The sequence below is a fragment of the Hippocampus zosterae genome, chromosome 19 (assembly GCF_025434085.1).
Source record: "Hippocampus zosterae strain Florida chromosome 19, ASM2543408v3, whole genome shotgun sequence".
Taxonomy (NCBI): Eukaryota; Metazoa; Chordata; class Actinopteri; order Syngnathiformes; family Syngnathidae; genus Hippocampus; species Hippocampus zosterae.
In genome coordinates this window covers 3,776,498-3,800,271 of record NC_067469.1, presented here as the reverse complement: position 1 = coordinate 3,800,271, position 23,774 = coordinate 3,776,498, and the positions used below count along the sequence as shown (strand labels likewise).

The 23,774-nt window shown below is 47.1% G+C and overlaps 2 protein-coding genes across 2 annotated transcripts in view; one reads left to right on the top strand and one right to left on the bottom strand.

Annotated features, from left to right (window-relative positions):
* Positions 1 to 8,074: 8,074 nt before the first annotated feature.
* mrpl19 (mitochondrial ribosomal protein L19) lies at positions 8,075 to 9,977 on the bottom strand. Its single transcript, XM_052052472.1, has 6 exons — positions 9,782 to 9,977; positions 9,499 to 9,619; positions 9,243 to 9,361; positions 9,021 to 9,155; positions 8,771 to 8,952; positions 8,075 to 8,492 (listed from the first exon to the last, which is right to left on the bottom strand). The coding sequence occupies exons 1-6, from the start codon at positions 9,960 to 9,962 to the stop codon at positions 8,280 to 8,282; spliced, it is 951 nt and encodes a 316-aa protein (XP_051908432.1). The 5' UTR covers positions 9,963 to 9,977; the 3' UTR covers positions 8,075 to 8,279.
* A 700-nt stretch (positions 9,978 to 10,677) lies between these two features.
* The window catches only part of LOC127592044 (protein eva-1 homolog A), a 36,976-nt gene continuing 23,879 nt past the window's right edge, over positions 10,678 to 23,774 (top strand). The window contains exons 1-4 of the mRNA XM_052052456.1: positions 10,678 to 11,154; positions 19,925 to 20,145; positions 20,329 to 20,452; positions 21,757 to 21,909. Coding sequence (XP_051908416.1) covers positions 11,046 to 11,154; positions 19,925 to 20,145; positions 20,329 to 20,452; positions 21,757 to 21,909 — 607 coding nt within the window. The 5' untranslated portion in view covers positions 10,678 to 11,045. The remainder of the gene's footprint in view (positions 11,155 to 19,924; positions 20,146 to 20,328; positions 20,453 to 21,756; positions 21,910 to 23,774) is intronic.

Below are 23,774 nucleotides of genomic sequence, written 5' to 3'. Positions count from 1 at the left end.
TCTCTGCGAGAGGACCCATATCATCTTTCTGACATCTCCCCTCACGTCGCGCCTCACACTCCGCTGGTGTCTTCGCACCTCGCTGTCATCAGGGCACTCTGTTCACAAGGAGTGGAAGCACCGGTCGTGTCCACTGGGTCCGGTCGGGGGGGTGCGCAGTCAGTGAAATATGGTAGCTGTCGCATTAGGAAGTGCATTGAAGTTAATGAGGGCCGGTGTTCCCGGAGCAACATCTGCAGCTGGTTACCAGCCAACGTCACCCCCCCCCCCCCCCCCCCACCTCCCTCGCTCTTCCCCCACCATCTCCGAGCCGGACACTTCTGTGAAGACTGTGGTGGGGAATGGGAGTAACTTATTGAGGGGAAACTGGACCTCGGGTATTGAGTGGTGGCACAGCCAGCAAGTTGGCGACGAAGGCTGGCCAATGGCTTGAAGGTCACGACCTTTCGGTGATGGCGTCTACATCGAGTAATGGAGACGGCGTTGTTATCAGGGCTATCAGCCGGCTAAGCTGCAGTAAAACCTCGGAAATCAGCTTAGCCAACAGAACGTACCGTAACGTCTTTTGATATCGATCCGTCATTGGAGATTCTTTTTGATGGGTCACGTTTCCCGATGGGCTGCATTTCCTCAAGATCAACCAGTGAAGTAGAATCCATTACAACCCCCCCCCCCAAAAAAAAAGAGTAATGGCAGAATTGGTTTGTAATTCGGTCATGTCAGCTTGCCGCACTGTGGGTAAGGTACTGATAGAACAGGGGTGTCAAACTCATGTCACAATTTGGGCCACATACAAACTTGGAAGATGTCAAGTGGGCCGGACCATTAACATTATACCATACTTTGCTATAAATAACCAAAATATCATGTATTTCCTTTGTTTTGGTGTACAGAGGCATTGGCGCAATGATACTGTCTACTGTGTTGGGTCTGTCTCAGGGACAGATTGAGACTGCTGTTTTCTTCTCTGATCAAAACAATGTTGTCTTCGACTCAAATCAAAACGGTCTGCCCCAAGTGGATAATCCATGAATTGCATTTTATTGAAAATAGTCGTTCTGTGTCTTTAATGCATTTTTTTCACTTTTAAATGATCCCGCGGGCCAGAGTGAACCCCCTTGGGGGGCAGATTCCGGCCCGCGGGCCGTATGTTTAACACCCTTGTGATAGAAAGCAGGCGGGTTGTAGCCGGCCCGCAAATCTGCCGACTTTTGAGGCGGTGCGAAAGGCGTATCATTTGTGGAATGCTGGCAATGTTGGAGACTTTCAAATTGAAGCCCTTTCTCCTTTGCGATGAAAGCAATTGCTGCTCTGTGGCGGACATTGCCCGGCATCTGATTATCTGAACGGTCATGAAGTGGGTACACGCTCATGGGCGCGGCTCTGGCAAAGATGCTTTCGATTTTTGTTTTTTTTATTTAATTTTTTTATGCAGCTTTGGTTAAAAAAAATAAAATAAACGTCATAGTAGCCACTTCGAAGGTGACCGCTACATCGACCGTATCCAAAGACATCATCGAAACACAAAAGTTGTGTTTTCTAAAGAGGGACGCGCAACAGGGGTCAAAAGTTGAACGTGCATTGTGTCGAAGACAGTAAGACGGGGTTGCGTATTGACACGTCGATTGAGAGGCCGCTATGAATGGGCCCCGGTCGCGGCTCTTGAAAAGATCACACTTCTCAAAGCAGGACATCATCCGTTGACCCCGATTTCAAAGGGGGTGTCGACTCACCTCTGGCCGTTCACATTTTCATTTGGCTGTCTCACTCCTTTTGCTTTAATGAGCTTGAAGTTTCCAGATGGGAAAAGGCGTCAGTGTGGACGAGCTGACACGACCGCCGACATTTGTCTCATTTTCTAGTCGGTTAAATTACATCACGCAAATGCCGATTTGTTTTGAATACGCAAAGTCATGAGGATTGGTTTAAGATAAACGAATCACTTTATTGTTCGGCGTACTCTTAAAATGAAAAGAAGGATCCCTTTATTACAGACACTTGACAAGTCCACGTAAGAACTGTAACAAAAGTATTTCTAATTCATTACTCTCCACCACTACTTGATCATCGTGACAAAGACAATGAAGAACTGGTCACTTAACCTTTGCCGAATCCAAAAAAGTAACCCCCCCCCCACCCCCACGGTCAGCTGTCGCGACGTAGCAGTAGACCCGCTGAGACCATCCGATCATTTGTCACCTACAGTTCAGCTCGGGCAGCGCCACATCGCCACGGCCCCCGGCCGCATCATCCATCTTTCGAACGCGCATTCTAAGTGTGTGTGTGTGTGTGTGTGTGTGTGTGTGTGTGTGTGTGTGTGTGTGTGTGTGTTCCGGTGTGCGTTTCACGCCATTTGTCAATAGTTCAGAGTGCACCGTCGCTCATTCGTCTTCTGCAAGTGTCCTCAGAGTGCATTCTTTGTGACCACTCGGGTCAGCAATGGCCGCCGTGTATAATGTGTGGAGAGTGGTGGAGTCCAGTTTTTGCATATTCTGGCTTTTTCATGAGCACACCCCCCCCCCCCCAAAAAAAAGGATCTCAAACGAACCCAGTTCTTCTTAGAAGCATATCTTTGGCCACTCAACAAGGTTAACCTCAGCAAACATTGCTAACTATGTTGTCTCCGAAGACTTCAGATAATTCACTTAGGTGTTTGGTGGCCTTCTTGACCCCCGGGGGGGGGGGGGGGGGGGGCTGAGGGGGCATTGCAGCATAGAGTTCGCCCCAGTTTACAATCTTGATCCAGTTGCCTCCCACTGTGAGGAGATTCCAGCCGCACTGTTTGTCCCTCTCACTTGGTTTTTCATCGAGAAAACCAGTTCTTGGGACTTGATGGAGCGCATGCTTTTCAAAGGCTGTGTGGTTTAGGAAGGGGTCAAAAGATTGCCCCCCCCCAAAAAAAAAAAACAGGTCATTCGTAACAAATACAGAACATATTATTTCGGATAAGGGCATGGAGAATGTGGTGAGATGGAAATATCTCGTGTTTAGTGATGCCTTGACAGATTCCGTGACCACAGTCGTAACTCGGTACTCGTTTCTCAAATCATCCTTAGCCACTGATATGAATCGCAGCGCCTTAATCCGTTCCAGTCTCCACATTGTCCGTCTATGTGCATTGTGCAACTGTGTTCAAATATCGATGCTAATTGTTAGTGCGTCTGTGGCGTTTTGCCGAATGTGTTAGCATTAAGCTAGCAGGGGCATTCCCAAGGCGACATTGTTTGAAATACACATCCTTCTTTTGTTTTAGGTTTAGTTTGGCAGTAAAGCTCATCTCAAATTGGCGATAAACACCTTGGAGTCTCTCTTTTTTTTTTTTGAAAAGTTGTTCAGTAGCTGCCCAAAAAGTGAGTTGAGTTTTGAGCTCGTCGAACAGCAGCTTCCGAAGTCAAGTCACTGCTGTTTTTAATTGCTTTAGCCCAAACACACCAAGGTGTCCGGCAAATCCATGTCGGTCGCCGTCGTGTTTTCCGTTGTGATGGGAGATACCGCGTATTCCAGTCATTAGCGAGATCCAGTCTTGCGTTCACAGTATGAGCCCGCTGCTTTCCCTTCGCTCTCAGATAAATGAGGTTCATAAAGTGGAGCGTTTACTACCAGCATCCTCCCTCCCTCCTCTGCTTTCACCTTCATGCCTCCACACCCACCTCCCTCCCCTCTTAAATCTCAGCTGCAACGCTTTCTTCTTCTTTTCCTCAACTCCTTTTTTTTATTATTATTATTGTCGTCGGTGCAGGGCGAAGGCTCTGGGATTTCCTCCTTCCATTTCCCAGGACAGAATTGCAATTACAGCTCGGGAGAGAGGAGGGCCAGCTGTGCAGGGGCCCCATCGGGAAACGCTGGACCACGCTAAGATTAGGGCGCCCCTCAGAGGAACGCCAGCGCGCCTGCACTTATATATCACGCTGGGATCAAAGCCGACGGAATAGTTTCCGAGCTCATAGCAAGGTCATCGTGACCAAACAGAAGCAAGCGCCCATCACAGCACCTTTTAGTATGCCGTGTTATGACCTGTCCCGAGCGTGAAAACCCACATAAAAAACACAAGCTGTGGCCGGGGGAACACGCTGTGATACCCTGGAAATGCGAAGAATGTGTTGAACAACCTTGGCGCTTGTTATCTGGAGCAACACGCAGACGCGGCGAAAGGATTGAAATGATGATACAGACAGACAGCTGCCACTTGTGCAGGAATTCTGTGTTAGGATTGGGCAAAGAGATTTTGCATGGTGGCATAATGTCAATAAATTGTCAAACGCGTGTGTGTCGACACACACACACGCCACTGACTCATTTTCTCCTCCGGCTGCAATACTTGCTGCCTTAGGCAAAAAAAATAATAAATAAAAAAATACTGAGTCCAAAAGTAAATGTTCCGGCTTCGTTGTTGTTGTTGAATTCGACCATCCTTGCATCGTACATAGTCCAGCATTTGTTAGCATGCGGACGCTTCATTTATAAATAACATTCAACCGGATTCTTCTCCAGAAAAAAAAACGATCCGAATGGTCTTCTTCGCCTCAGGTCCAGTCAGAGTGTTTCTTCAGTCGTATAATCGAGGGCCATTCTAGCACACTATTAAACGCTGCAATCCTCCTTTTTTTTAAACCCTGGAGAACCCACGGGGTCTAATTTGACCCCTATAATTTCTGCTACTCAAATGCTGCGACCCTTAAATCCCAAAGGGTCAAATTTGGCCCTAATCTTAAATTAGAATTAAAGCATTAAATAGTTGAAAAAACATATATTTTGGTGTTCAGTGAACATAGAGCAGCCATTTCATGTATAATTCATCATCTTTTAAAGAAGAAAAAGGTTCTTGGGTTCTCCCGGGTTAAATTTAACGATACCAAAGGATTTGTGAGGCTGCCAGTTGGGACACTCAAAACGCCACCAATCCCAATCAATTTGAAGCCCCGCAGCTTGTTCGAGGCGGCGTTGCAAAATGTAGTTGAGGAACGACATGTTCCGAGCCGTAAAATGAAATGCTTCATCTTGGGTTGGGGGGGGGGGGCAGATACCAAATGGAGAGATATTTTAGAACCGAATTTCCACTGCCTGGAACATGACACACGTTTTGCTTTTTGCCTTTGACTCACTTGGCTGGTTTAGACCAAAGTCAGCCAGCGATAGGGTCCAGATGCGAGTAACCCCGAAAAGGTTAAGTGGATGCAGCATTGTAAAACTGCTCCACAACATATTTCGAAATATTTTGATATTTTGCCCTCTCTCCGATAAGAAAAGTAAAGTAATTTTGTGCTGATGTGTGCTAGTGCAGCTTTTTATCACCAGACATTTGCAATTTCTGGAGAATTTACATGTGAATGAGAAAACGCTGAATGATACGGAATGTTATTAAGCAATGTGAAATGAGGATTTTATTTTTTGGGTGGGATGTAGAAATTTAGGGCCTGTTCAAAATCATTACCAAGGTGAAATGAACTTGCCGAGTGTTTTGAATTTCAAATGGGAACGATGATGTGAATGTATTTTGTCATTGGGAATGAAAAGGGCTTGTTTTTGGTGGCAATTTTAGCGGTGACAATTCTTCATTTTTGATCAAATAGGGAATTTTGGGGGAATGTAATTATGGGGAAACTGCATTTTTAGAATAAGAAAAATAATAGCCTGCAAGAGGTGAACTTCTGGAAGATGTTGAAGTTGGACTGATGTGAATTTGATGCATTGTTTGGAAGTCGACGCATGTCAATATAGTGAAGGGCAGACAAAATAGGAACTTTGGCATCGCGTGCTTTACACTGACAAGGTCATTCAAACAATCTTGTCCCTCGATGCTCTGTCAAGTGTGAGAAATTCAAGTTACGTCACGTTGCGATGAACTATCAGTTGTGCTACAAGGCGGAATTTGTGCCAAAAGGCGGAACGCGGAATTTGAGAATACCGGGGCTTCCTGTTTCATCTGTCAATCAAAGAGGGCTCAGATCATTTGGGAGGCGTTGACGGCCGCTTCCCCCGTGTCGCACGTGAACGGAAACGTACCTCGGCAAACGTGACGCCTGATTGACATCCCGACCCGTGACACATAAAGGCTACGAGTGAACCCCTGACCCGCAGAGCCTTTGCCAGACCCTTGCCACACAGGACGCCATTAATAAAAAAAAAGTGCCTTTTGATGGGCGCCTGTTCGGCTGCAGGCATCAGCTGCCGGCTAAGTCGACGTATGCCAACAGCTGCCGCCTCTGTCAGGCTCAGTGCAAGCGCGTCACAAAAAAAAGAAAAAAAAGAGAGAGAGTGATGGCGGCAGGAGCCCATCGGGGGGCCCGCTGGGAACGGCCGGAGAGGCGCAGACGGCCGGGTCATTTGGCTCGGAGCATATGGTGAAACTCAAGTGTGTAATTTACCCGCGACTACGGGTGGCCCGGCGTAAGCATACGTGCGCACACACGCGCTTATCAACTCTACTACATGCATGGTGACAGGATGTAATTTACCTGGGTGGCCGAGGATCAGAGCACTTTGTCATATCTCACATCTCAAATACTTGATTTTTTTTCTTTCTCCAAATCCATCCTTCCTCTTTTTGGAGCCCAGTTTGGGAATATATTTCTGCCCCTTCTTTATCTTCCCCACACCCCATCTGATTTCTCAGATGAAACAAAAAAAAATGGTGAGCCCTCTGGCCCGAAGCTCTGTCGCCCTCTGTTGGTCATTGTTTTTTATGTCTCTTGTACATAAACGTAAGTGAATTTTATTGCTCCGTACGTGTGACGTGCAACATTCAATCATGTCGATTCCGTTCCACAAGAAATGCAATTCTATTCCACGCAAGGGTATAAACACGCGCTAGGCTTTAAAGAAGCAGCGATTAGACGCTTGTCAATGATACCTGTAAACCCCGCCCACTTATCCCATGGCGACCGTGAACCGAACCTATCTGGTTTCCAAACAAGACGGGCCTGTCCCAGACGTTTACAGTTGGCGCTGTTTGAGGTGTCTGTCTGATATGTGTGTGTGTGTATTTTGTATGATCTCCATTCTCAGCCAGTGGAGCTTTAACTCCTCTCCAGGTGCACAGAAGTCAACCTGAGGGCACAGGAGGCACATACAAATGCGATCTCTATTGCCGTTTTACGCATGCGCATACCGGCGCGTTCCTGGAAGCAGTAACTGTGTGCTTTCAACATGCAGCCGCGGTCTGCTTATAAGGACTTGGCGGCGTGCGGCAGGATAAACATCCCGCTTCTCCGCCTCTGCACGTGAACAGGGGGGGGGGGGGGGCTGTTGAGGCAAAAGCAAGAGCGAAGGTGGCGGAATGACAACATGCTGGGTGATTTACTGTATACAAAAGCTTTTTTTTTTTTTTAGCTGCAGGTCCAGAAAAGTTTATCGTGATTGTTTTGTTTTTGGAGTGGAGTTAGGGTGGTTTGACAGTTGCACAGTTTGGGGACAAACAAGCTGCTGTGTGTACGATGATGCCGAAAAGGAGGTTTTCGGACGTTAACTGCCACAACAGATGATCAACCAACCCCTCTTTGAAGCGTTTCCGATCTGTGTGGTCCGTAATGAGCCTGCTAAACATCTGCTATTCCCGTATTAGAGGCCATTTTCTCCATGTGTCATCCTGTAATATGGAGAAATTAAAGTGCAGGGCCTCGTTGAGTGTTTATAGACGCACACACACACGTTCACCAAGAGCAGACATAACATAAGGAGTCTTAAAGTGTTTTTACTAGGCGAGTGACGAGCTGACATACCTTCCCAAAAGCGCAACTTTCCATCCACTACAGTAAAACACGACCGAGTGCCCTTGGTCCATTTGCTGTCAATACCACTGTGCCGTCCCCCCACCCCTCTCTGTTAACAGGTTTACACCAAGTGAAATACTCCAAATCTGTAACTTGTACTCAAATGGTTCTTTTTGGGGGGGTTGCGCGATGAAAGCACTGAGATCACTTTTGTGGATTGAAAGGCAAAAATCTGGCACGGGTCTCCCCCCCACCCCGGCAAATACAGAAGCTCGTTTATGCAACAGTTGACCGGATCATGAGTATATGAAGGGAAACAGTGCCGCCTCGTGGCAAGATGGGGAAAAACAACAGGCCCCTGCAAGTGTTGCTATGTTGTGTGATATTTATTTTGAAGATCTGCAAGTGGGTGAAGACACTTGCTCAAAACATAACAGTCAATTAGTTTTTTTTGTTTGTTTTTTTCCAGAAAATGAGCAGTTCCATTTTTCCGTCCCACATGAACAAACTTCAAGCAAAAAAATGCAAGTCTTTGGGGGAATCACAGACGTCAAGTGCTTTTCAACTTGCTCATTCCTGCTGGATTTCACTGGAGATCTCCTCCTCAATCTTGGAGGTGTCGTACTCCCGCAACATTTCGAACTCCTGCCAAGGCTTCGCCCACTTCTGCGCCCGCTCCATCCTGGCCGGCGACACGCACAGGTCGAAGCGGATGCCCCGGATGTCGAACTTGGGCCGTTCCCAGCGTTTGGACCACGGCCTTGGACGCATTTTCACTTTAAGCTGGAGGACGGAGAGCGAAGCAGAGTTCAAATATGAATTCCTCCCAGGTGTGTGCCATTAGTAACCCAACTATAATGTGTCTCAACATTTATTTGTTTTTTGGGGGTTTTTTGTCTTGATTTGTGCAGGACCTTGTGCTTCGTGATAACATTCTTTTGAGCACCTGCCATGTTTACTTAGTAACGTCTTTGAGTTGCAAAATGCCACTGTATTTCCATGTTAGTAATTATGAGACGGATAAACAATGTTCATGCTTGTCGTCCAGATGTCCTGCTCACCGTGTTCACTGGCACCTCTCCGCTGGGGGAGACGGGCACAGGCTTCATTTCCGGATCCACGGTGCTGTACTCGGGCAAGGCGTCTCTCAGGTACATCAGGTTGTCATCCAGCCGTTTCTCCAGCTTCAGAACCCGGATCTCCTGAATGCGCGGATTGTACATCTCGTAGCAGATCTCCACTCCTGCAAACCAAACCGTCAACATCACCTGTTGTATTATGAAGCGAAAAATAGCGGATTGATGAAGTCACCTTGACTATTGATGATGTTTCTGAGGATAAATGTTGCTCCGAGACCCTTCCCGCCTCTCTGGATGCAGATGCCAACAAAACAGTTTGATTTGCCACTGGCATTGGGGTCAGCCATGGTCACAGCAAGGATGCTGCCTATGAAATGAGGAGTCACACAAGTCCCTATGATTTACGAAAACGGGGTGTTCGTGTGCAGAATGGATGCTGATGTGAGAGACTTACCCACGTAGAATTCAGGAAGGTCGATCACAGTCCTCCTGCGGACCATGTCTTTCCTCTCCATGTAAAACTTCAACGAGTTTGTCCTCTGCCGTGGTGGGATGAACTCTGGGCTGAGGAACCTAATATGCAAACACATGTCAAGGTAGAGCTGAGTGATATTATTGTCTTCAAACAAAATCCGAATCCCTCCTTGAGGGATTCCCAGCGGTACAATTAACGTGAAAATTAATGAAATGAAATTCGATTTTGTGCATACTTCCGCAGAGCTGCCTCATTCTGTGTTTTGTCTACTATGACAGGCTTGGGCGGTGGAGTGAATTTCGGGAGCTTTCCGTCGCTTCCCGCAACCAGACGACACCCGGACGTGGACAAGAACCCTGAAAAGAAAACAAGTCCTGGTTATTTAACAACAGCTTTATAAGCATTGCAATACAAGGGGGACGGACGTTGTCGACCTCTCCGCTAACTAGCAGCGTTAGCTTCCTGTTAGCTCAGGTGGACACACAAAGGCTAATGTTGAGCAAAAAGCGGTCACTTACGTTCATTCCGGAGCTGTACGTTTCTCAATAACTTTGAGGAAAATAGACATATTTCGAGGCTTTTAGCGGAGGCCGCCATCTTTGACCTTCTGTTGTCGCGTGCCTTGTCCGGAAGCCGCGCTGGGCCAAAACTATGTGGGATGAACTGAAGTACAGCTGACTGACCACAAGACGGCAGCATCGTTCTTAAAATAGGCTCGTACTGTTGTCATTGAAATACAATGTCAAAAAAAATGTTAAATTGTTGGTAAAATGTTGTCTTGGGTATCCCATTTGCTTATTGACATACTATCCAATTATGTGTATAATAGTCTTTCGTAAGTGCAACTCGGTGTAATTAATATATTGTTTTTCAATTAAAGCAATGATGTTTTTTCATGTAAATATTGAACAAAATTTATAGGCGATATTCAAATGCAACACTATAGGTGCTAAACAGTAAATTAGATCAGTGATTGGTCTCTAAAATCATTTATTTACCACACATACTGTTTTTGTTCACTGAAGTTTTGTCACGAGAGGAACAGTGAAGTAGTCGTCCACTAGATAGAACGGGTGATTGCGAATCATACAACTGATTTTTTTTTTTTTTAATGAATGTTCAACCAAACATTCCAGTATGTACCCTACCCATTACCTGCCCCGTAAGAAAAAGCTGACCGACCAAATTCAGTTCTCTCTAGTGGTTTCAAACAGCGATGGCTGTTTGAAAGTGCTCTATAAATACAGTTGAGTTGAGTGGCGACTCCCTTTAAATGTTTTTTTTAACTACCGAAATCAATTTTCCACGATATAATTTACCGAGATTCGCCTGGATGCGAGCTTATGTTATTACAAAAACAAAAAACGATTCGTATATTCCAATCGAGGCAACTTTTTATTTTATTTATTTTTTTATATCAAAGCAGTCGCACAAAAGTAATCTGATATTTCTTCCAGTTGCGTCTGCAGGTGTCAGGAAGCCTGCAAGAAGGGGGCGGGGGGGCGACTGTCTTCTCGGTGGACTGCCTCCACCACCACCACTACCAACACGCCGAGTTCAAAGAAGGGAAGAAGGGGAAAAAAAAGCTTGCAGCTGCACCCTGAAGGAGGAAGAAGTCGAAGAAGAGCCTCCATCCCGGTGGGACGAGCGCGCTTGACGGGACATTGAACGTCTCATGCGGGCCACTCGGAACCTTCTCGCCCGCGCTGCTGCTGCTGCTACTTCCGATGTGGACTTTCTGGTCCCAAGCGGGATCTCACATGCGCCTTTGACTCTTCAAGGATGTTCCACCTCGATGGGACTCTGTCAGCCGTCACTTCTGCGCTCCTGTTAGGAATAACTTGCCTGGCCGTCGTCTGCGATCGCTCCACGGGCACATCGGACTTCTCAGGTCAGTTTGTGATGTGTTTCCGATCGCGTTCCAAATACGCAATCGATTAGTGTTTCCGAGGTAACGACGAGCTGACATGTGCAGGCGCTTGTTGTTGTTGTTGTCTTTTTTTCTGCTGCGCCACAGATTGGGTGGAGAGTGGAGCAGCTGCGATCCCGAAATAGCGATCGCGCATGTTTTTTTTTACATGCGCTCTCCCTCGAAAAGTAAATTTAGTTAATCCGTTCGAGGTTGCGCGATGTGTACTGGCTGCCGCACGCGCACACCGGTTTGTTGACTAGTATCGACTAAACACGTGGCTCAATAGTTGTGCAGATTTCGTTTCGCATGCCTGGCAGAGAAATGAAGCTGGTGGTCGTTGCTGCGTTATCGAATGCACATCATGTTTTTAGTCTTAAGTCTTTTCATCTCAAGGCCCCACGTATGAAAGGTATTTTGTGTTGTTTATGTGGCTCTACAGTGTAAACAGTTGAACAGTGCTGCCAAAAAAGACACAATTTGTTGACAAGCTAGACGCATTTCACGTGGTTGTCTGCCTTGTTTTGTTTTTTTGTTGACTTGTGACTGGAGAGCTTTAATTTGGAGCCTCCTACTCTTCCGTTTTTTTGCGATGATGGCGCTCCCAACTTTCTCGACGTGTCATGAAAAAGCCATCCCGCGACTTGGCCTCCACACTCAACCGCATCTTTATTTTTAAGTTGGCCAGTGAAGCGCAAAAGCGGACCCTCCTATCTGTGGAGATAAACGACAACCAAGTTTGGTTAAAGTGTGACTTGAAGGAACTTATTACCGAGATAATGTAACCTGACCTTTCCTGGATTTACAGCCGAGATGAGAAAGCAAACAATACCGCGGCGCGGCGTGCGGATGAATATTCCCTGGTTTGTGTTGGACTTCTGTCAAAGTAAACGAGCGAGCTCGTATAAGTGCGTGAAATCTGCCCATTCTTCTTCCAGCTCCAGTTTGTACGCAAAGGCGTGACGGACGATGTCTTATCGAGAAAAAGGCTATGAAATCGCGGAGGAACGCTTAATTAATGAGCCTCTTTGCTGGATTCACGGCTGTTGCTGAGCCCAAAGCAGGCCTGTAGGTTTTGTTTACTGTGTCATAAAACAGGAAGGCGGCTTTGTGGGGGTGTTAATTGCTACCTAATGGGGTCTAATGGTCGGAAAGTACACCGCGAAGGAGCACAACCGTGTCACATGCCGTCCGTATGGGCCGTAATGGTCATGAAAAACTGTGAACAAGCGTGATTGCGGGCTTGTCGGTTTTTGTCCCCCCCACCCCCACCCCGACGAAGTCGGACTCAATTGGAAGTTAAATTGAGTAAGAAGGGTGTCGAGGGGGCAGTGTTTCAGAACAGCCGATTACAGATTTCCACTTGGAGTTGATTTAACAATAGACCGGCTCAGACGCGATTATTTAATCGCGCTGTCATAGTTCAGAGTTAACTCATTCAGTACCAGCAAATTCTGGACCAAGTCTGAAAAGACGTTTAAAAACGTCTTTGGGAGTGAATGAGTTGATGAGTTGAAATGCCGGCTTTGGCGGAACCTGTTCGGCAATGGCACATTGTTTGCCTTGTCACTTTCACTGTTACAACTCGGCAGAATTTGCAGGTTTTTTTTGGGGGGGGGGGCTTGCTTGTAATCCCCCAACTTTATCTTCACCCAGGTGGCTGACTTTACATTTTGCAATATAATCCGCTTCCCGGCGCCTCTGTATATCACATTTCTCACGAGAATTGCTGACGCAGCATCCTTGTACATCGGAACGAGTAAAACTCCCAAACTTTCTTCTGACCTTCAGTTTTGAGTCTTGAGACTGCGAAAATCTTGAGGTGGAACCCCAGACCGGCCTATCAGTGTTGCCGTGATACTCTTCAAAACCTCCAGTGACGGCTGCTTTTTTTTTTACTCCGTCTCCTTTGACGAAACCCATTTAACCCCAGTCAATGGGATGTAAAGCTTTTTTTGGGAGGTGGGGAGGGGCAGAGGGGTTAACTGAGGTCAACGCATCGTAACTACAAACTCTGCATCTGTGATTCATTTTGTACCGTCAGTAGGTTCATAAATAATCATTTTGAAGCGCCGATGAAGTGAAGTCAGGTTGCTTCTTTTTTGAAATATTTCGCATGAATAGATCGAAAAGATTTCTTCTTGTGGTCTTGTTGGCTTTCACACGCGCGCACTCATTAGCTCCCCTTCCTTTTTCCTAACTGCTTTGCCTCCCCGGGGCTCTCCCCAAACGCTGCTTGTGTGTGTGTGTGTGTGTGTGCGTGTGTGGGCCAGGTGAGCACCATCTAAACAAATAGAGCCTCCGACTTGTTTTGTCTAGCCCACTGCAGGCAGACAGCGAGGCGGACAGCGAGGTTCTTGACATAAGACCGCCGCTCTCCTAGCAGGGGGGAGTTTTACTTCTTGGGAAGTTCCCGATGCAAGAAGATGACATCATCGTTGTCTTTGTCTTATATCGGAGAAGAAACCGCAGAGTTCCGTGAGAGTCACACACACACACGCAGGCTTGTATTTTCCTAACGCAGAGCGGTTTTGGAATCTGCAAAGAGACCTTCAAAAGTTGATTCGTCGCTCGTTAGCTCAAGTGCAGGAAGATGAAACGAAAAGGCAGACAACCGCAATTTGAAACGCATACTTTTGAAGTCCAAATTGAAGGTAGTGTTTGGAATACTTAACGGTCCAGACACCCAAACAGTTGTTACGCTTGTCATTAGGGTGCATCTTTGTGTCTATTAAAAAAAAAAATGGTTTCCTCCCTGTAAGACATATTCAACTCACAAAAATACATAAAGCAGACATTGCACCTGCGTGTGCATGTGCAAGTGCTCTTGAATTGAGAGGCGGAGCCTCTTCCAAGTCATGCATGCAGAGCCATTAAACCATTTACCGAAATGTATATAATTGGGCCTGTGATGTTAAAAAAAAATTATAATAAGCGTATCAAAGGTGTTATCTACCTTCAGAACACTTTGAAACAATCTCATGGACATTCCAGAGTGAAAAGGCAAAGCATGTGGAAAGAGCGGCGTTGACGTGATTAATGTGGACGTTTGCTCAAACGTGGACGTGCCTCAAAGCTTTGTGTCAAAGCAAGTCAAGTCTGGGCACACAAGGCACCTTAATGTGCGCCAATCAAAGTCGTCTCCTTGCGGTGCCGCCGTACGCGGCGTCGTAATGTTTGAGGAGCTTATTAAATCTTATTTTGTCGCCGGGGTGATGTTCAGCGCGGTGCGAAAACAACTTTTGAAGGGGTTTTCAGTTCGTTATTATTTCATCAGAATGACTGGAGTGGAAGCGTTTGCAATTTTTAAACCATGTGCTTGTTTTCAGAGATACTTGTGCAGAGTTCTCGGGGTCTTAAGAATACGACGGGTCTTAAAAATCACATGACGACTGCTCCTCGACTTATGATGGCAAATTATTTAGCATCCAGCAGTTTCCGTCCCTGCGACATTTTGTGGAATCGTCTTGTGGGATTGATTGCCGATACTCTTGTCCTTAGTTTGTGCACTGAAAAGGACACACTGACCATGTCCGTCACGACCGCGGCAAACCACGGGACCCCTTAAGGCACAGGTGTCAAACCCAAGGCTCGGGGGCCGGATCTGGCCCGTCACCTCATTTGATATGGCCCGCGAAAGCAGCTTAAATATATCCATTTCCATGATCCTTTCTGAAATGTCGACCAACATTTTAAATTCTTATATGTAACAAATAAGAGATATATTCCAAGCATTTTTCTTGTTACCAAACCCCTCATGATCGTAACTTCAACAACAGTTGAATCAACAGTTACTCTTGACTACTTGATGTTTTCAGTCAGAACGACCCTCCAAGTGAAACGGTAACAAAAATGTGGCCGGCAAAAAAAAAAAAAGTTTGATACCCCTGCCCGGAGGCACAGCAACTAAGCTAACGCTAGCGCGTGTGTAGCCTCATATCCTAAAATATTAAAATGCCATTGACAGTTTTGAATCTACTTGGCTCATGGGTGACGAGCACCGGTTTACGTCCATCTTATTAACTCAGCCACCCTCCTCCAACTCCTTCATCGATCTGAACTTCCCCTTTCGGTCCTTCCTTTCGTTTTCCTCAACCGCGCTAACGTTGCAGAACGGAAGGGATATTGTAGTTTCGGAGGTTTGATGAAAAGCTGGTGAGGTGGGGCGCAGGAGGGTGCTGGGGGGTGGGGGTGCAGTCTGAACAAGGAGGCTTTGTACAGACCCCCCCCCCCTCCCCAACTGTGTCGCCCTGACAGCCTGCATTACAACACGCTACAGCAGCCTGCTCCCCTCGGCAATGCTAATCCGTTGCTTTCCGGCCCCCTCGGAGCAGCTCAGGTAAGCGACCTTTTGGTCGACCCCAAAGCTGGAGCGTCTGTGTACATTTTGGAAGGGTCCTTCGCAGTTTACTCAAGATGACATAAGAGAACGAGGAACGAGTTTCATTCTGAATCGCAGCATCCTTCAATTGGGTCATAGCGCAAGGATCGACAATCGTATTGAATTGTATGAAACGGTTAGGTAGCGAAAACCCGCAGGTTGTCTTTTGAGTCCGGTCCTGCCATTTGTTGGAAGTCGATGTGCCGGCTAAGTCCAACTCGCAGGTGGCTTTTCTCCTCCTCGCCCACTACCGGGCTCGTTCTCTCGCTTGTTTTCACAGAGCCTCTCCACGGTTACATTTGGTTTAATCCCCTCCAAGCTCATCCTTTCAGCTGCCACCCACTTGCACCTTTTTTTTTTCTTCTTCACAGTGCATTGTTGGACTTTCAAATCAGGCATTCTGTCTAACTGTTTGATGCAGCCACACTCAATTCATTCAGTTCAGCAATACGCCATTTAAGTCAATACAGGTGGATCCGAGTTTTGTCCGAGCGACGTCTGTAGTCTGAAAAGCAAGAGGTGCGGTTTTTCCTCGGCTTGTCATGCCTACTTGGACGTGAATATTTGGCAGGCGTGCCACTCTAACATTGAGAAGTTGTTATTGCTGTTTTTTGATTTGAGAAAATTACTCTGTCGCTCAACCTTGTTATAGCCCCAGATCGACTTTGGTTTCGTTTTTTTTTACTCTGGCGAAGGGTGCAGATGTTCCTTTTAAAAATCCCTGATTCACAATGACTTCCTTAAAGGCTTCTGATTGAGCATGACAGTGCAAAAAGTTTGTTAATGTGAGATCGTCTTGTCCAAATGATGTCGCAAGCCCCTCTAAAAATGGCGGAAGTAGGATTGGGTCCGTAATGATTGCTTTCGTGATCATCCAGGATTTGATTTTTGATTCTCTCCGGAACTCGATCTCATTTCCTGCTCCCGACACATCATTAAAAAGCTGATCATTCTTTGACCTCTTTGACCTTTGTCCAGCCTCGGGCGTCATTGCCGTTTCATTGTCGCGACGACGAGCCTGCCCTGATGAAGGATCCATCTGTTGTTCACCGAGTGACAATAAAGCGACACAGACGACGCATCTGTCTGCTGTCTGCCGGGCCTGCCGGCATCGAGGTCGTCTGGCATTCACGCAGCTCTCGCGGGTCATAAAAACGACCCATTAAAATGACAAATCTCACCTTTTCTTGCACTTAAGCGCCATTCCTGCGTCGTCACACGGCGCACCCTGCGATCGTGTCCGCGGGCCACCCGGGGCGGGGGATCTTCTCGCAGGTCACCCTTTCACCCCGTTACCCCCTTTCAGCGGTGATAAGGACTCTCACAACGGATATGCACAGAGTAAAAGTGTCCTTTCGCCAAGCGTCCTTTGACCCCAAAGCACGCGCTTAGAGGAGGTCGCGGGAGGCCGCGGTTGTGACCCGAGTTTGGTTTTCGGGCCCCCTCCTCAGGGAAGAAGTGTCCTCTATCCAATTGTGAAGCTATCCCTTTGGCCGCCAGATGTTGCGTAATCTGTATCAGCCCCCCCCCCCCCCCCCCTCCCCAGACAAGAGAAGCGCTTCTCTCTTTATTGTGACCTCGGGTCTCGTTGCCAACGTCACTTGGGTGGCCCTTTATTGTCAGTTACACAAGCCGCATTGATCGAATGAAAAAAAAAAGGCACATTGAGTTTACAAGTCTGTGGCACTTCATCGCTTGTGATTATTCGGTTCTCTGCTTTCCATCGATAAACTCGGTTGGTGATGGCGGCAGTGTTATTAGGCCACCAAATTGCTCATTTTTGTGGGAAAGGTCGGGACGGTATTCGGAAGAACCAAGCCAAGCAAAGACGTACGGGCCAGGATGTTAAATAGCGTTCATGTGCGGCGGTTTCGCTTTGCCTGTGTGTAGGGGTTGCGTAGGAGTTTGAAATGAGAAGCCGTCTGAGGCAAAGAGGGAAAGGATGTGGCAATCACAAGTGTTTGCGTCTCCGGGGGGGTTGGATTACTTCAGCTGCTCTGGCTGCTATGCTTTTCGCCTGTCGGGCATTGGAAAGTGCGTAGATGTCTTCGCCCATTCGAATGAAGCCGACCATCATCGGTTGATATTGATAACAGGCAACGAGGCAAGCCCTCGGGTTGTTTGGGAACAAAAAAAAAAAAGAAAAGCGTAAGAAGGGGACGTGTTGGAACAGCGTCAGCTTTCGTCTTTGGATTTGCAATCACTCAATTGTGGTGAATGAATGAATCCGATTGTTGTTTTGGATTTGCTTTGCTTCCATGGGAATCAGAAACAAACATGCTGCGCCAAAAATTCAAAAAATCAAATTTAGTGTGTGTGTGTGTGTGTGTAGACAATCTCCGGTGTTTTCATGCAAGACTCAGTGCAGCACTTGAATGAACTCGCCGTGAGCTACCCATTTACTCTCCTTCAGTCGTTTTAAAAAGTAATCCAACCCTGACTTGATGTCAAGTTGAACCACGTCCACCTTTCAACCCCCCCCCCCCCCCCCGAAAAACCGACTAATTCAGAAAGGCAGTGGAATGCGACCAATTTCAAGAATGCCAAAAAGTCAAAACGATTGTGTCCGAAGAGTGAGAAATCTTTTGCCGTGTCGTTGGGCTGCGCTCCCGGCGGGGGTGGAGGGGGGGGGGGGGCCTTCGCCGGGAGAAGTAATTAGTACAGCAGCTAAAGCTACTAACTCCGGCTGCCGCATCCTTGAAACCGCCGCCTGCCTCGCTCGCAACGACGGAGCGATTTCAGACGACCGAACTCGCGATGAACGACCCCCCCCCCCCCTCTCCCCGTGAAAGCTGTGAAGCTGTCAATGCTTCAAAAAGTGAATGGAGCCGGGATTAAACGCAATGCCGGGCCCTTTGATTTTGTGGCTTTTGGTGAACTTTGTTTTGGCCGGAATGTGATTTGAGGTCTTGTTACAAATCTATCGTTATTACCAGCACTTGATCTATTTGAAGACGTTGGACTCCCCATTCCTACGACCCCCACCCCCCGCCTGTATCATAACAGCAAAGTATATATTCTTTATCCTTTGATGGAAATGACTAATCTTACTGTAGCGCACACCAGAAGGAGCAGCAAAAATGGGGATTGAATTGAAAAAGTTTTTTTTTTAAATGCCACAACTGGTTTCATTCTTTACCTTCCGTAGAATTAGATCCTCCATAAAAGTCGACTCCGACACCACCCCTCCATAAAGTTGAAAAGAAACGCACCTGTTGCCTCGCCTCACAAGTCTGCCGCGGGTGCAAACGTGTGACTCATCGCCGGCGGTTTAATAAGCATCCATATTGAGACGTGACCTTTGGAGGCCTTCCTCCTTGGAACCGCGACCATGGCGATAAGGGGGGGGGACAATGTGTGTGTTTCCACGTAAGTGCACGAGTGTGTGTTCCAAGGTAATCCCCACCTTCCAAGTAAAAGCTCACCAAATAGAGGTAATTGAATCACATACCGTGTCCACTTGATTGTGTGTGCGTGCGCCTGTTGACTCTTTGCATATGTTTGCACAGCACTTCACCAGGAAGTTTGCACTCAGTTTATAGGTTGTTTTTAGTTCTGAGCGTTTCTCAAAGTTTTGACATGAAGATCTGGCTAGTGACGTTTTGTACCTTTTGAGAGTTCTTCTCGACTCAACTGTAGACCGATGCAAGAAAATGATGGCCTGGGTATTGTCTCTTTGTTTTTTCGGGGTTTTGTCATCACCGGCCGGAATGTTAATGGTGGCTCTTTGGTTGGTTCGGTTGGTTCTTTTGTGAGTGAAAGTCTGATTGTGGTTTTTAAATTTTTTTTTAATGACTGTTGATGGGAGGATTCATGCAAAGAAACATTAAAAAAAACTGAACGCGACGAAAAACAAAGGATATTGTGCTGCATATAGCGTGCGTGTAACATAATTACGACAGTGGGGGTAACATTAAACTGGTAAAAATACATACATACTGTATATATATTAAATAAATGATGGCACATATATGACATTAACAAAAAAGTCAACTTCATGAAAATCGATTGAGAAGCTAGCAAGTTCAGATTACATTTCAATGTCATTACATTGCCCTCGATGGGCACGCCGCCCCATTCAACATGGCCGCCACGTCGATGTGTTTGTTTGTCGTGTTGGTGACATCGCCCTGTCAGATCTGTCCCACCAAATGTTTGAAATGTCCACTAATGACAGCAAACTCTGACACCTTGTCTTCATTTCACAAATCACCTGATTTTCAAACAATACAGAAAGCGTTGAAGACACGATGTTTATTTCAGTGACTTAAACATTTACCCCCCCAAAAACTGCTACATGTATATTTTTCGTCCCACGAGATGCCCTACCCTGCCTGAATATTTATTAACAGTCACTATGTACCCTCACAGGCTACTTGTCCAAAGTGTTAAAGAACTACACGGAGCAGGCCTGTGACGGAGAGCTCCTGTCTGCGCGCTGCCCGCCTCGCACCACCATCACGGTCCAATCGGCGTTTTACGGAAGGAAAGGCCCCTCCGACCTCCATCAATGCCGTGAAAGCTACCAGGCCCTCCTCGGCTATTACGACGCTCGTGGGGATGAGCACTGCTCCGTGTCCACTGCCCTACAGGTAACCACCAGATAAGACGCCAACGCTAGCGGGCTAATGTGGCAAACTAATCGGCGACTGTATGGGATGAATGACTGGAGTTGACCTTGTTTTTTTTTCGAATCCTGTTTGAAGTGGTTTTAGGTTTGCCTGCTCCTCATTGATAAACTGTGTTTTGGGTCCTCACCCCCCACCCCTGTTTAGAAAATGCTGGACGAGTGCCAAGACAGGCGGAGCTGTCAAGTTCTCGTCAACAGCCGCGTGTTTGGGACGGACCAGTGTCCCGGCAGCAGCAAATACCTCACACTCTGGTACAAGTGCAGACCCAGTAAGTCCCTCGCTGCATTGCATCTGCTAATGAATATTGATGACACTTTGCTCCTTTAAAAAAGGGGTGGGGGTGTGGGGGGGTCACACAGGATGAACCTGGAAAAAAAAGGACTTAGCACATATAGTTACATGTCAGAGGCACTTCAAAGGGGGGGGGGGGGTCAGGTGTACCCCACCTCCCCCCTCCCCCCAGTGTCTCATCTCAGACCTCACATAAATCAACTGGTCAAAGAGTCAGCCCAGGCCAACTAAACGATTGCTCAACAGGCAAGGCAGCATTTGGCCTTCAATCATCTGGAATCGGCTCCACCACCTGTCATCACCCTGAACAGGATCAGCGGGATTGAGAAATGGATGGATATGTTCCCTCTAAGGGGTTGGGGGGGGGGGGCATTGTACCATTTTACCAATCAGCTCTCTCCGTGAGCCAGGAAGCTGAGAGCACGGCGACAACAGCGCCGTAATCCCAACCAGACCCTTGTCATCGTTGCAGGCTCCACAGTGGAGTGAGCAGAAGTGGGGGGTGAGGGGAGGGGGGGGGGGTGTTAATCCACTGATCCCAACTTTTTCCTTCCTCCAATCAACAGCTCTTTTGTTCCCTGCCACTTAACCAATGAATTGTCCGGGGGTAGAAAAAAGCGCTGCGTGTGTGTGTGCTGGGGGGGTCGGGGGCACCACCAAGACGTGTCACTGCCCCTGAAAGAAGAGGCGCGCGTAGGATCGAAAGAGGAAGTGAAGGAGAAAGAGTCCATCCATCAGCAAAAGACACACCAAGCCAATGGCGCTCCCTTCTCGACTCCTTTTCTCTTCTGCATTCCTGTTGTTGCGCTCCCCACCTGAATGGGGGCTGTTTTCATTTGCCGGCCAGCGGAGCTGCTCTGCTGGTCACAGGTCACCATGACTGGATGTGTGTGAGGAATGCCGCTTGCGTGGCTCTACTTGTCCACCGGGCAACTTTACCTCTTGTGTGTTTACGCTGCGCGATGCCTTCAGGCAGCTATCGAAAACGGGAACATTTGATATTTTAGACCCTATGTTCATACCTGACGACAGTAAATACAGCCTGGAGCAAATGTTTAAATGCAAATGGGGTTTGTTTTGGTTGGTCTTGTTGTTAGGCAGATTTTGTGTTATGAAATATCTGTTTTGGAAATCACTCCAAACACCCCCCAAGTGAGATCAAATGCCGCTCTGTATTAAATGTCAATGACATTGTTTTGATTCTGACAAAAAATTACAATCGTGAAAAATATAAAATCAAACTTGGTCCTTATCTCTAAAGTCCCTTTTTTTGTCCCCCAGATGAATACAAAAGCAAAGTGGTGTGCGAGGAGGACAGGATGAGGCTGAGCTGCAAACGGGGGATGCAGATCGCGGTCTACTCCGCCATGTTTGGTCGCACCCAACAGGGCACCCCTGAGTGTCCCCCGCAGCACAGGAGAGCCTCATCAGCGGGTAAGCGACCATGACGACACTGCCGCATACCGTTCCATTAAAAAAAAAAGCAATTTGCATAATTGAGCATTGAGGGAAGAACTGTCTTGCTTCCCCCCCCCCCTTTTTTTTTCTTTCCTAAAAGGAAAACATACCAGGCGTCACCGTGTGTCTCGCCGTTTTTATTGATGACTCGTACATGTCAGGACTCGAACGCATCTTCAGCACAAAGACCTTCACAAATCCTGCCAGGCCTTAATTCCACTTTAAGTCTTTTCTCGGAGGGGGTGGGGTGGGGTGGGGTGGGGCAATGTTGCATGATTTTACCCTCATGTGCGTCTTGGGAGATTTACAGCTTCCTCCAGTGATTTCTTGACTGACTCACCCATTTCGATGCTTGAAGATGAGACAGATTTATTATCATTTGAAGCCGTTGTTTCCTGGCCGGGCTTTAAATGCATCCTGAGATACTTTTAAAAGCCCCGTGCACACAGACGCACACATTGTCGGGGCGGAACTGGCTCGGAATGTAGATCGGATGTCATCCCGTGCTCTGATGTGCCGTAGCAAGGGGGACACGGATTGAATTGCCATTAAGAATGTTTCCCTGCTTGTGCTTGTGTGTGTGTGTGTGTGTGTGTGTGTATGTGTGCGTGCTTGCTTGGATGCATGACAACGATGCTCATAATTTAACCCCTACGTTTTTATTGTTGTTTACGACGCCAGTGTGAGTTTAAATGGCGAGGTGCACAATGCAATGCCGACATGCCCCTGCAGTGTGTGTGCGTGTGTGTGGCCCTTTATGTGACACCGGGTTCAAAAGGCTAACACGAACAGTGTGAGTAAAGCGCATACCGTGCCAACGGAGTGACCTCCACTCCAGTAGCACAGCAGGTGGCTTGATGTGTGTGTCTAATATCTAGTTTCAAGCTTGACATTAAATACAGTAGCGTAACTGTGGCAGTAGCGTTGGCAGATGAACTCTACTGTTACGACGATACAAAGGCCAGATTAGAGGCAGGGAGAAGCATTGTTGAACCGTCAAATGGCATTTCGCTTTGAGCGCGGTCAACAATGCGCATGGAAACGGCACGCTCGCGCGCACTCGCATTAGGGCTGTTCCAGACTGTCGAGTGGGATTCCCCACGTCTTTCATGTGGCTCCCGTGTCAGGCCGAACTGCAGGAAGTGAGCGTGTCCTGAGTGACGGCGCAGAAGCACACCGCTAATTATTTTTCAAAAGCAGAGTTGGTGACGTCTGGCTCGACGTCCAAAGCTGAAATCTGTAGTTTTGGTTGTCCGGGCATTTTAGGCATGTTTATTGTGTGCTGTTTTACCAAAAAAAAATCAGTTATAGTTTGTGAAATGTGCACATTTCATAGCCAGAGTAGATTGCGTGATAGCACGACGAACCCGGATGACCAGAAATATTTAGAGGGAGTGCACAAAAGACATGCGCCCAATTGTAAGACTTCTTTGATGTTGTTTTCTCCCCTTTTTTTTTTCACGCCGAGTCTGACAGGTCTTAACTGTGATGGAGGAGCCTCAAAGCAGTAGCCCTCTTCTTTCATCTGACTCATTATCATCAGACAAAACTTTTGACATCTAAATTACCCCCCCTTTGCCGTGTCTGATATCGCTTTTTCTTTCTCAGGGTCGCTATGCTTTCATGGGTTTCAAACTAAGCCTAAAAAAGACCAGAGGTAGGGAGCTCCAAAAATTATATTGCTATTTTTTTTCAGTACACTGTAACTTTTGCCTACCTTGGATGCATTAGCAATAAATAATTACTTTGTCTACTATTTTTATGGAAGAGGAATTTTAGGTGACATATTGTATTTCTGCGTCCACTCAAAATTAATAGCTGGGTGCGCCATCCATTTAACA